The sequence below is a fragment of the Dermochelys coriacea genome, chromosome 4 (assembly GCF_009764565.3).
Source record: "Dermochelys coriacea isolate rDerCor1 chromosome 4, rDerCor1.pri.v4, whole genome shotgun sequence".
Classification (NCBI taxonomy): Eukaryota; Metazoa; Chordata; order Testudines; family Dermochelyidae; genus Dermochelys; species Dermochelys coriacea.
In genome coordinates, this window is record NC_050071.1 from 118,147,482 (window position 1) to 118,161,819 (window position 14,338).

Genomic DNA, 14,338 nt, shown 5'->3' on the forward strand with positions numbered 1-14,338 from the left:
GCTTGCCACCCTCAACCTGAAAGACACACTTTCACATAGCAATCTTCCCAGGACACAGACGCTTTCTCCATTTTACGGTTGGCTTGGCCCACTACCACTTTGCGGTCCTTCCAGCTGGCCTGGCTACAGCATCAAGGGTGTTCACCAAGTGTGTGGCGGTTGTCACGGCCTACCTTAGGTGTCGGGGCATCCAGATGTTACCTGTACCTCGATGACTGGCTGGTCAAAGGCAGCTGTAAGACTCAGGTCCAGTGCGACGTCACTATACTACAAGCCACGTGTTGCTCCTTGGGACTACTGGTCAACCACAAAAAGTCCAGTTACTTCCATCCACGAGACTAATTTACTTGGCCAAGTGGATGAGGCTTTCCCGCTGGGCATCCTAGTGCGGCATTTCTCCCTCGCGTTCTTCAGTGCAGTCCATCTTGGACTACTTACTGCAATTCAGGACCCAGTGTCTGGAGCATTCTTCCATTAGAGTGCACCTTGTGGCCATCTCCACATCCACCAGCCGATCCAAGGTCAGATGGTCTTTTCTCACGACATGACTGTCAGGTTCCTGAAGGGCCTGAAGAGGCTTTACCCGCAGGTATGGGCCCCTGTCCTGCAGCGGGACCTTAACCTGGTCCTCTCCAGGCCTGCCTTTCGAGCCAGTGGGCTCCTGCTCCCTTTCCTACTTGTCCTGGAAAGTCGCTTTCCTGGTGGTGGTGACATTGGCGAGACGAGTCTCCGAGATTAAGGCCTTGACCTCAGAACCACCTTACACAGTGTTTTATAAACACAAGGTCCAGCTGCGTCCCCACCCAGCCTTCCTTCCTTTCACACGAGCCAGGACATATTCCTTCCTGTGTTCTGTTCCAAGCTGCAGAAGACTGCTGAGGAGAGACATTTACATGCACTGGATGTCCAGAGGACCTTGGCTTTTTACTTGAATCATACCAAGCCTTTCCGTAAATCGACCCAGCTCTTCATTGCTACGGTGGATAGGATGAAGGACCTTCTGATTTCTTTGCAGAGGATTTCCAATTGGATCACCTCTTGCATAAAGACCTGTTACAAGCTAGAAAAGGTCCCTACGCCACTGATCGTCAAGGCCCATTTGACTAAAGAACAGGCGTCTTTGGTGGCCTTCTTGGCACACATCTGTAGAGCTGTGAAGTAGTCCTCAGTCCACACGTTCATGTCTCATTACACCATCACTCAGCAGGCCAGAGATGATGCTGGGCTTGGCAGAGCTGTATTACAATCTGCGGAGCCGTGAACTCCTACCCACCTCCACGGGAACTGCTGGGAGTAACCGAATGTGGAATGGGCATGAGCAAGCACTCTAAGAAGAAAAGACAATGACCTTTTCCGTAACTAGTGTTCTTCGAGATGTGCTGCTCATGTCCATTCCAAGACCCGCCTGTCTTCTGCACTGTCAGAGTTTCCGACAAGAAGGAACGGAGGGTTGGGGGAGCCAGTGGCGCCGCTTATAGCATGCCATGCGGGCGCCACTCCAGAGGGCTAGATTACGAGCTCTGTTTTAACCACATGTAGCTTGAAGTGACAACTAAACATCCACAAGGAGATAACACCTTTCATCTTTACTTGTATTTCATTTTAGGCACTCTAAATTTGTATTCACAGAAAATAGATACTGTCATGGCTGCTATTTAGTGTTGTGTGGAAAATTCATTATGAAACCCATAGACCATACCACCCTGTTTTGCAAACCTTTCCTGGGTTTACTTTCAAGTGAATTAGGCTAGGCTTATGGTTCTGTGTGCGCACCATGAGAAACTGGAGACAAAACCAGGTGAAGGTCGAACCACAAATGATAAGAGAAAATTCAGCGCAAGAACTATGACCCTGATCCTGCAAGGAGTTTCATGCAGGCACAGCTCCCGTGTGTGTGAGAGGAGTACACAATGAGTTGGCTGTCTTAGCTTTTAACTTCAGTTATATTTAATAAATCAAAATAGGAAGTCCCAGATTTATTCTTAAACTTTGCCACAGTTTGCTTATAAACGTACTAACAGCCCCCCCATGCCCTCAGTAAATGTTTCATCACTTGCTCCTATTTTAATAAGTATATAGTCACCAAGGCACATCTGAATTATCCTTTTTGGCTACTAGCTACCCTAATAAAGTCAGCGTTGTGTGCAAATACTAATTTTCACTTTGCCAAATATTTTGCTGCAAAGCCGAAATGGTAACACATAACTGGGAGAGGAAATAACTTTACATTCCATATTCAAAAGTCTGTGAAATTGGATAAACTTCTGTGGAACATGACATACAATCAAAGCTCTTAGTGAGGAAAGAATGAGACATCTGGTATGTCTGCTACTGCATGGAAGAGAAATCTAATGTTATCCAAAATGAATTTAATATTAATAATTTGCACTTACGTGGCACCTTTAGTCCAAGGTACACATACTGTTTTATAAACATTAATGAGTTGTACCTAGTCATACCCTTGGGAAGCAGACCATTATAGTATTGATACCAGTGTTTCCTTTTGAGGACCTGAGTATTGTAATCCCCACTACTATCTCTATTTATCACTTCCCCCTCGTGTCTCCTTCGTGTATTTCTCTTTCAAGCCTCTTGGCACTTTCTTCCACACAGCTCCTGTGTTTGTAATATTGTCCCCAATATGCAACACAATAACACTTTCCTCCTTTCAGTTCCTTCTCAAAATTCACTTCTTTCTTTGGTCTCTACAGCAATGATTCTTGCCCCTTCACAATCTTGGAAATGTTACAGCCAAGATTATCAGAAGCAATTAGCAATGTTTGAGTGCCTAGCTTGAGCTGCCATAAACTGGTCTGATGGTTGGAGGCTGGGTGCTCAGCATCACTGCAAGCATATCTGTGCCACTCTGACCCTTGCCTCTGCTAGTGCCCATTCTGTGCAGATGGAAACCTTGGCTAGGATTGCCAACAGAGCTGTAAATTTGATGATGGGCTTTGTGGTATGTGCACCTGGAGACTAACAACTAGATTAAGACACCAACTCATTTCTTCGCTAATCTGAGATGAATTTGAGCTAGTGGTTTAGAGTTGAAAGTTTCCATGTCCTATTACCAATCATTATGGTTCTAGCATTTGAGTGTAAAGTATCTGGCACATAGTTGCCTGAGACAGAGGAAAGACCAGGGAGAAAGAAATCTAAGAGATGCCAGAGGAATAAGCCCTGAGTCATTATGGCACAACAGGAAAGTGAAAATAAAGGCTTCCTATAAAGATAAAAAGCCAGCCAGCCACAGATGGAAAAGTAACTGTTCCTGGTGGGGTAAAAGTGAAACAAATCATTTCTTTTTTCCAGAACAAAAATTGCCATTGCATGCAATTCCAATAGCTGAAATTAAAAAAATTTAAGTTAATAAAATTAGACATAACTGACTGAAAAACCCCATTACTGCACACTGGCCATCTCCCGGCCAGTGCAGGATTTATTTCCTTCAGTTTATTATCTTTGTACTTTGCTGAGTTTAAATGATGCGAGTGATGCGTTTTCTACCACTTCTCCAGGCATATTCTTCCTTAGTCAAGCAGGCTTGAAAAATCCTAACAAATAATGTTATTAACTTATAAAATTATATTTCTGACATTATTGGAAGCGGGGAGTTGGAGGAAATTTCAGGATAAGTGTTGAGTAACACGAAATCTTGTTAAATCTGCTGGAAAGGATATAGCGTTGTATGAGTGTGCTCTATACTTTGCATTAATGTAGGGAAATAGTGGTTTGTTAGCATTCATTGATTTATTGGTGTTTCAATTATTTGTGATGTTTTGCTGTTGGCAGTTACATCTCTATTCTGAACTGCAGAGAGGGAAAGGAAAATAGATACTTTTTTTTCCCTACCTTGTGCTCGATTAATCATTTTCTGTATTAACGATTTTTGACTTCCTTCTCTGGTTAGAAATATACCAAACCCCCTGTGCAGAATAGACAGATTGCTTCCTTTTTACTTGACTGCACCTGTATTTGGACTGCATGCCCTACAGGGATGTTGAGGGTTCTGAGAACAGGAAAAATAAAGAAAATTGTTCACTGACCTGATTTACACCAATAAAAAATAAAACAGATGCATTAAAAATATGTGAAGCTCTTTAGTGTTGTACTTCTAATTACCTTCCTTATGTGATGTTCTTCAATATTTACCATCCTTAACAATAAAGAATATAATATGGAGATAGGTAGGTAGGTCATTAAATATACTATACCTAGATTTACTTCTACTTTTACAGTTTATACCAAGTTCTACATACATTACAATAATTTAAACAAGAATTAAGTACATCATTTAAAAAGTATAATTCAATGCATTATAATTTGTCCATGAGAAAAGGACACAACCACAAAACAGTTAAGATTTGTTTATTAACCTACCTCTGCTCAAAAGACCTAATAAGATGAATCTAAGCAGTGTGCCAGAAGGTTTAAAAAATAATCTAGTCTGTTGCGCCAAAGGGAAAACTGTGAGTTGCAGAAGAAAAAGCCCTTTAGGTATAATGCTCTGCTAACAGACCCCTTTCTTCCGAAGGAAAGGGGGCTCCTGCATGGATGCCTCTCTTGGTACCAGGGATGGTAGAATGGAGCATTGAGAGATGAGGTCTCTTGAGAATGCAGCTCTCAAAGTAGTTAGGCTGCTATAGGTTGAAGTTAATGACCCAAGATTTTCAAAAGTGACTATTGTTTTTGTTTGCCTTCGTTTTGGGTGCCCAGCTTGACACACCATATTTTCAGGAAGTGATCAGCAACCGCCCCTGAAAATTAGGCTCTTTAAAGGGTCTGTCTGCACTTCAATTAAAGATCCATGGTTGGTGCATGTCGGCTGACTCAGGCTTCTGGGGTTCAGGCTTCTGGGGCTCAGCCATGGGGCTGTGTACATGTTCAGGCTCGAGCTGGATTCCGGGATCTGGGATCCTACACTAGGAGAAGGTCCCAGAGCCCAGACTCCACCCTGAGCCAGAATGTCTACACCACAGTTTTTCAGCCTCACAGCTTATGACCCACAAGCCCACAGCAGTTGACACAGGCCATCTGCTGGTGTTTAGTTTAACGTAGACAGACCCTAAGAGGTCTCAAGTTGGGCATGAAAAAAATGGAGGTGTCCAAAATTGCTAGACAGTTCTGAAGATTTTGGCTAGGTCCTTTTTAATTCCACTGAGAACTGAACTGGTAGCTAACGCAGGTCCTGGAACATTGATATTATGGGTTTTTTGTTTGATTTGGGTGACGTTCTTAATAACATTGAAATTCCACAGTATGGCCTATTTCTTTGCTAGATAATGCTACAATCCAGGAATTTTAGACCTTAAATGGAATGTGGGCATTTCAATCGTCATGACTTAGTGTATCTGTCTTTATTAGATAGCCAAGTCCTTTGTGCGGTCTAAAAGAGTGGCTGTGCACATTATGCCTCTGTAGATAATACTTTGCAAAGCTGTGAATAAGCCAAAAGTACACTTTTTTTCTTTCTCAGGAAAATCAAAGCAACGCTATCACTTTCCTTCCTAATAAAATAATAACTGCTATTATTTCCTTAAAAGGAGGAATTTTTAAGTGGCTTGCTGAGTAAATAATTGTTTTTGAGACTTGCCTCCTACAGTGTTCAGAACAGCCTGGTTACAGGAGCCTTTATAATGCAATTGATTCTCTGTAGCAGAAATAATTCCAAGGTGTTGAACATTTAAATATATATTATGAAGCCAACCCCCAGGATATGTTCTTGGAGATTTTAATAAAAATATCAGCAATTTATAGCACACCCATAAGACAACTTCAAAATTAAGGGTTTTGAAAAGTGACTAATGCTTCTGGAAATGCTTTGTGCATGAATGCAGTAGAAAGCTCTTATTGTTCACAGCGAAAAGTTAATGCAGTAAATCATCACCCATTATGTTATAGCATCAAGGTGATTTGGGTTTTTTTGGCTGATGCATGTTAATGAGGTATAAACACTGACATACGGAAAGTGGTGTGAATTAGATTCCCAGTTTTTTATGTATGGGAACTGGGAAAATACTAACTGCTTTGGGTAATTCTTTCCAACCATTTAATACACTGAGGAGTTGAATCATTGGCTGTAATCTGTCTACATAAAGAAGAAGTTTATTGTTTTAGGAAGGGTAAAATCTTTCAGCCCCAAATGTATGTTCTTTCTTGGCTTATAATAATTGCACCTTTCTGCTTTTTCTCATTACTTTTCAGTCTGTTTCATCTTCAGAAACAAAGTCTCTTGAGCTCATTGCTACTTGCATTTTTTAGGTGGAATTTTCACCCATTTGCTTGGCCCAACACCGCTCTCTTTAAAGTCCATGGTAAAACTCCCATTTACCTTCATGGAACTGAGTTAGGCTAGTGCTTTGGAAAATCCCTCCTTTGTTCTGGATATTGTGGTGATGGGTGCTATAGAGATACCATAGGTACATTGGATGCATAGATCTCTGTTACAATCAACGTTAAATAGTTCTGTATGAATTCCAGACTTCCTCCTAAGTTTTTTCTCATCTTTAATGTAAAGAATCTGTATTGTATTGTAACATAAACAGAGAGAAGGGGAGGAGGGAGAATGTATTGGCACACAAATACAGACGCTATGTAACTAAGAGTGTTTATATGCTGTACATAAAATGACCTCTTATTTATTTTAATCTAAATAAATGTTCATTTAATTCGGACATTAAGGCTCTTCCCTGTTAAAGCAGGGGGCAATTGCCTCTAGTGCCTCCACTGATCAAAATTGCTGCACTATCACAGAGCTGGAGAGGTGGATTTTCAGGTCACTAAAATCCCAAATCATTTGGGACTTGTTGGGAGCGAGATTAGGTTCTTGAGGCAAGGACCCTGTCTTTTTATTTATCAGTCAAGCACCATGTAAATCTTTGTAGCTGTAGGTGAAATTAATTATCTCTTCCTATATATCTTTGCCTCCACAACTGTTTTCTTTTTAAATCACATCTTTAAATGTCCGACTTCTCCCTTTCGTATGCATTGTAATGTAGTTTTCCCCTCTGCTTTTGGTCTTCTGATTAAAACCTTGCCTATGCTACCCAAAATTGCCATTCTGAAGATGAGTGTCAACAGGTACTCCACTGGTTGGCTACATGGGTAGTCAGGACCAAATGAGATGTTCAGCACCACTTGTGATATCCTGGTTAAAATTTCCTTCAGTTTACATCCTCCTTTGTCTTTTGTATAGTTTTGACTTGGTAAAGTATTTTGGAGATAGAATTTGTATGAAAGACACAAAATAAAAGAAAGTGACCGATCTTGCAAGATGCTGAATGGCCTCGACGGCCATTGCCTTCAGCTGGAGTTGAGCAAGCTCAGCAGCTTGCAGGACTGGGCCCCAAAATTGCATTCCATTGTAGTGATGATGGTGAGCTAGGCCACGCCCAATAAAAAGGGAGCAAAATAGTTACACTAAAGAGGTGAAAAACATTGTGTGTTTTTAAATATATTCAACCTTTGCGAAACTCACCTGTTTTTAAAAATAAAGCATATTAGGTTTCTTGCTGAGGTATCCGATTGTCCATTTGCAGCATTCCAGACCTTCCTTGGGAAAGATGATGTCTCTCATGAATTAGAAGAGAGTGAAGCACAGAGAAATGTTAAATTAGAGTCTGTCTTTCAACTTCTGAGAAACCGCTCTGTACGCTGGCAGATCATTACTGTGATCATCACCATGGCCTGCTACCAGCTATGTGGGCTAAATGCTGTAAGTATTCCTTTTCAGTATCCAGCCTGCTAATGGGTCACATCTTTTGCTAATCAGTATTTATATGTTCTCATACTTGACTATTTTCATAATTTTATCATTTCTCTTCTATTCCTCATGATGGTGTCCCTAACCTCTGTTTGCCAGAAGCTGTAAATGGACGACAGGGGTGGATCACTTGAGGATTACCTGTTCTGTTCATTCCCTCTGGCATACCTGACATTGTGTATGCATTGTTCTCTCTCTCTCTCTCTCTCATTCATAGTGGCAATTCACAGTCATTCACATTCACAATTTTTGGGTTTGGTTCAACCCGACCCAATTTTTTTTAACTGCCAGCGAACTGAAAAATCAGTTATTTGCCCAGCTCTAATTGGGGTCTCCTGGGGGTAACATTTTCACAAGTGACTTAGGCATTTGGAGGCCTAAGTCCCTTTGATTTTCAATGAGACTCATGCTCTTAGGAGCATAAGTCCCAGTTTGCAAAAGTGATCCTTTAAGGGTGTATCTACACTACAGCTGGGCATGAGGCACCTTCCCAGATAGACAGACTCATATTAGCAGGGCTCACGCTAGGGTGCAAAAAATAGTGGTTTGACTCTTGCAGCCCTGGCATAGGCTCAGGATAGCCACCTGAGCTAGGATTCAAGGGGCAGGATGGGCATGTGCACAAATGCCTTGTCCAAGCCTCCCTTCATGCTGCAACGTCAACGTTGCTGTATTTAGCACGGTAGCACAAGTCTGTCTACCCAGACTGGGAGGCTCACTCCTAGCTGCAGTGTAGACATACCTTAAAAGTCACATAGGCACTTCTGAAAATGTTACCTAAAGTGATTTGTCTAAGATCATACTGCAGAATAATGAACTGGAAATGTAACCCAGGTAACAGAAATACTTTTAAACACATACGAGAAAGAAGTCTAAAAGATTTTCTTCAATTTTTAGGGTACACTAGAAAAAACCTAGTACAGTAGGTATTGTTTTCTTCTAACTGCAAGATTTCAGTGCTAATGACAGGGTTTTTTGTTCCTTGTTGTGGATATCTTGAGATGAAATGAAATGGAATTATCTTGTCACCCATTCTTTGTTACAATATATCAACTCAATTTATAAATGAAATAAATGACACCTACAGTAAGTAACACAGACTAATAAAGTTATGTGCTTGCATTGTTTAAAAAATCCCATAGATACATTTTCAGGGATATAAGGAGAAATGTGTGACTTTTGGCATATTTGAAAGACTAAAATTGACCAGCTCCATTGAAATATGACATGCTTTAAGAGCAAAACACCATATCTTTTCTGGTGGGGTGTAACTTTTTTAAAACTATTGTACATGTTCCAAAACTAATGCAGCATTTATTTTAGGTAGGCACATTTTGAAATCAAGCTCCATATAGAAGTATCAATTGGCAGTGCCCTGTAGTCCTAGGAATTAGGTATTTTTATCTCATTTTTTTTCCATATAATTCTGCCAATTATGTAAAATTTGTTACACAAGTTGAGTTTTGAATTATGATTTGAAACTGATTTTCTGGTTAAAGTAGTATTATTGTAAAACCTTCTGGGATGCCTGCAAGAAAGATGCTGTGTAACAGAAATTGGCTAAAGTACATACTGAATCACTGTTTCACTTGCTTTGTTATGCTACTAAGAACTTAAGACATTCTAAGAAGAGGGTAAGGTACCTGGACATACCTGCTGCTGCTTTTCTTTGGTTGATTTTAATTTTATAGCTCTCCCTACTCTTTTCCTGCAAAATCAAATCATAGCCATATTCAGCTCTCTGATATATTTACTGGGCTCCCATTGAGGTAAGTGGAAATCATGCACATGTTCAATGACGGTTGGGACAAAACTATTTTTTTAACTTAATTATACTATTTGCGTCAATCATATTTCACAGTAACTTATCCAGTATGTTCATTACTCGGGAAATACGTCTCCTTGAATTCCTTATTTAAGACTAAATTCAGCAAGGTATTTAAGCACAGTCCTAAATTTAAGTGCATGAATACTTCCATTAATTACTTAAAGTTAGGAACATGCTTAAATACTTTGCTAAATCAGGACCTTACTTCTGTACATGTGCATACCTTAGCTTTGAATTCTTCACCAGTATAAACATCCACTGCAATCTTTAAAACGTAATCAGAGACTTAGTTTGGGGAATGCTAAGCATTTCTGAAAAAATCTCTTGGTACACAGAAAGTGTCCTCACACCTAGGCATATGTTGGAATCCCGGTATCTAGTGGAAATTGCCATTTTAATGTCTACTGGAATCTACAGATTATTCATCATATAGGAGGGCACAAAGAGCAAGCAGGTTCTCCTTCTTCCTTATAGGATCTAAAAGTAGAACAGTGCAAGTATATGATGTCTTGCATGGTGTATACTGTTTTCTCAGATTGGGCCTGATCCAAACCCCACTGAAGCCAGTGCAAATAACTCCAATTGTTTTCAGTGGATTTTGGATTAGGCCCCCAGGTGGGACAATGGGACTGAGAAAGAAAGATGCTACTGTCCTTTTGGCAGGAAAATAAGATTGTGCGCATGCAGACACCCATCCTCTCCTGGTGCAGGTTTCTTGAGATAACGTTGTTTTAATTTTGAGAGAGAATTAAAAAATAAATATAGCCTTTTATTTCTCAACCATGCAACCATTATTCTTACAGACTTGACATAACTTCCTTAGGAATCCTACTGGTTTCAGTGGGACTATGTGGCAATCAGGATTTGGCCCATGTGCAAGTATTTTGCCTACACAGTCGCAAGCACTCAATAAATCCATTCTCACACAGTCACAGTATTTTAAGTGGATTAACATTTTTTTTCCTCTGATTTCATATGAGAGTTCTTTACAATGTGAAAATGCTTCATAATATTAAACTAAGATCCAGCTGGCCTGTGGTGGCCTACTAGCCAGGCAGGGCTTGCCATATGTCTTGCCCAGATGGTTGTCACAGAAAAAAGATTGGACTGATCCTTCCACATTTATCCAAGAGCTTCAGATCATTTCCAGGGGAGATTACCAAGTGGCTGCCTTCTGTAATTGTCCAGCTGGTATCTTGAGGAGTATATCTAGCAATTATTCCCTTCTAAGGCTTTATCTTGTAATAAAAATTCTCACCATTTAATTCCAGCAAGCACATTTATTTTCTAGATGCACAGGAAACTATAATGAAGACATTGATGATCATACTAGTAGATGTAATTATGGTGAAGCATTAAACAATCAATCACAATATTCAAAAGAAAGCTGTATTAGTTCTACTGTTTCAATAAAAAGTTGTATATGATAAATCTATATACCATGGACAAGGAATTAACTTCAAAATATAAATTAATAATAAAGTATCTCAGCCCTAAAGTACACACAAAACTAAATGAAGTGAATAGAATTTCTCATCACTGGTGAATTTGATCTGTTCCTTTTCTCTCCTGCTTCATATTTAATATAATTAATTTCAAACTGCTTAACATACACCATGTACAACTTTAAGATAGAATTTTGAGGGATAAAACGTTTCCGATAGACAATCAACAAAGATTAACTTTATTCTGTAAATTATGTTTAAGGGCAAAGATGCTGAAATATTTTATCCAGATTACTAAAATAAATCATTGGCACTGGTTATTCTTCTCTCAAACAGTTATTCCTTGGTGTGTGAATTGCACAGGGACATGAATGCTCCCTTTGCTCTCTGTTTCTGCCTTGTCTAGTTGAGCTGAACCATTTTTTAATAGAATCATATTGTCCACGGGTCAGGATTGGGTGAACAAGTTGGTAATACTCTTCTAAGCTCCACCCACACAAGGCACCAAGTCAGAAGGTGGTATCACATACTCTCTGGGCTGCTTGGTTTCAGACACCCTCACTAGGATCCATTAAGACTCATGTGCTTTGGTGGACTTCTCAGGCTTGGCTTCCCCTCAGTGAGGTTCATATGCCCCACTGGGCTTATTAAACTTAGCTTCCCTTTGAAGAGGCTTTGGTTGTCTGCTGGCATCTTCTTGTTTGGAGTGGGAGGATTGTCAGTCTCTCCCAAGCCCATTCACTCTTGGCACCAAAACAAGCTGCTAATCACAGTATATGGAAAAAATACTAACACTAATTCAGTGTACCTGAGTGGAGCAAATTTTGATTTTTTTTTTTTTAGTGCTAAGATGTTGTTTATGGCTTTCATTGTAGAGACTTCACATCCTTCTAGCAATCTGTTATTTTTGTCCTTCTCTGGTAATCAAAGACATCCCCTCTCTCTGTCTGCCAGTTGTTTCTGCTTTACAGTAGAACCGCTAATCACATTGCATGTTTTGGCAGCTGATTTTCTTTGTCTCATTTCCTTCTGTCCAAGAATCTCCGATTTCAAATAAATGTTTACAGTTTTCACTTCTCTGAACAGTGGCTGATGCTTTAGTGTTGCCAGACACGTTATTTACAGCACAAGCACATTATATGGTGTATGACCATCTAGGTAGAAAGCAGTCCTTATTAACTGTAGAAAGTACAAATCAGCTTCATCCAGCCCTTCCCAAAGATCTATTGGCCTGTAGAGGTTTTAGAATGTGCCATGTTTCTGTGCTATCATTTACTTGCCAAGGGCCATATTCAGCAAGATACTGAATGCCTTTGATTGACTTGTGGGCCAGTTGTGGGCACTCAGTGTAACCCACTGGTGAATATGTGTTAAAGTCCCGCTCTGTGCCAATCCATAGGGGAGATGAGTTGATATAGCCCTGAACTAGAGAGGCCAGGCTCTTTATCTCAAGCTGTAGTAGCTCAGGCTTTTAGTTCTGGGGGTCCCCCAGTTCAGTGTGCAATGTGTTGGCCAAGATGTCAGCCATCACATCAGTACCTTGCTGGTTTGGGCCCTAGGTATTTTGTACTGCCGTGCAGCTTGTATAGCCATTTCCACTTGTGCAGAGTGGGTGTAAGATACTAGTTTAGTGACTTGGTTGTGTTTTACTCCCTCTTTTCAGTCTATTATGCACAGGTGTAAATATTACAGGTCACCTCACAAGGCGTAAGGCAGTACAGAATTAGACCCAATATTGTATTTCAGCTTTTATAATTTGCCTTTTAGGTTTTATCCATTTTTTGCTCAAAGTTCTTGATTTGTGAGTGAAGAAACAAAAAAATTATACATCAATCATGTGCCCCAATTTAAGATTTATAGTCACTTCAGCATTTTCAGGCAATATTATTTGGCTTTTTTTTAAAGTCTTCTATTTATATATTCAAATTAAACGTTAAAGTCCCCTTTTTCAAACTATGACAGCTAATGAGCCATTTATTTTGTTTTTTAATATAGATCTGGTACTACACAAACAGCATCTTCAGTGAAGCTGGGATAAGTCAAAAACTGATCCCTTATGTTACCTTGAGCACCAGCACTGTTGAGATTTTGTCTGCTGTTTCTTCTGTAAGTTGAATGATAAATTGGAGATGTGTATATTTGATGATAAATAACCCCCTTAAAATTACTTATTTAATGTTATGTTACTGATGTATTACTTCTTTATTCATGTTAAAACTTTATCAGCAGCCATATATTGATGATTAAGTTCAACAGCTTGAAAATACCATAGTTGAGTCCAATTCTAGACCTACTTGCCTTGACTATGGTGGGTGTATAAACCCCGAATGACATTTAAACTATATAGCAACAGCTTTAATATCAAATTTATCCAGATAGTGAGCTGTGAAACTGCTCATGTAAATGAACAGAAAGAAGGGCATGGAGAAGTTTATCCTCAAGATCCCAATTCAGGGTTGGGCTAGGTAAAAAAGGTAAGTCATTTTGGACTTCAGAAAGCCGTCAAAAAGTGGTGCTGTGACAATTATTCCATAGTGATTAATGAGTAAGCTAAATCAAGCTAAATTTTTCACCTTTCATGGCATACGTGTAAATGTTTGTTTATAGACCAGCCGTTCATTTTAAACAGTGATGGGAAGATAAGCAAACCACCACAATGATGATGATGTGGAGGACCAAAGTTCCGTGATTTCACTTCTGGCCCCTTCAGTGGTAGTGAATACAAAGCTCTTTAGCACCAGAATCTATAATGTGCCGTGAATGTATACTGAATTCAAATGCAAAAAATCCCCATAAACTTTTGATGGAGAAGTAGTAGCCACATGCAGTTTCATTACCCCCCCTTCCTCACCAGCAAACTTGATTAGACAACATGATACGCTATTGTGACAAAATAAAACCGAAGGTACTTTCAGTAGTTGAATAAACTGCTCGCTGTTAGTGCAAGCTTATTTTTGTTTGCACTATTATAATTAAAACATTTTAAATGTTTTTGGAATGTGACATTGCAAATCAACAGATTAACTGCAAAGGTAAATTTCATACTTTTTAATTAAAGTTTTATCTGCATATATTCTAATACTATTAAAACAATATTACGTAATCATGTTGGGATTTAAAGCAGTTTTAAATGTCAGAGAAACAATCTTGGCAAAAAATCCATTCTAGTAGGATAACAAGTACTTTGTGGCCTCTTAAATGTTATACTAAACCAAGCTATCAACATTATTTCCATATTGTATGGGACATAAGGAGATCTTAAATGTCACAAAGGCCTTCTCCTGATGTTTTGTACCTTTCCAC

General features: G+C 39.5%; 1 protein-coding gene across 5 annotated transcripts in view; it reads left to right on the forward strand.

Moving 5' to 3' along the window:
- The window catches only part of SLC2A9 (solute carrier family 2 member 9), a 181,732-nt gene that overhangs the window by 72,308 nt on the left and 95,086 nt on the right, over positions 1-14,338 (forward strand). For 3 of the 5 annotated variants that reach the window (XM_038399971.2, XM_038399973.2, XM_038399972.2), the window contains exons 7-8: positions 7,539-7,714; positions 13,031-13,141. In XM_038399971.2, the coding sequence (XP_038255899.1) occupies positions 7,539-7,714; positions 13,031-13,141 (287 nt within the window). The remainder of the gene's footprint in view (positions 1-7,538; positions 7,715-13,030; positions 13,142-14,338) is intronic. The other 2 variants (XM_043512420.1, XM_043512421.1) reach the window with 1 other exon arrangement.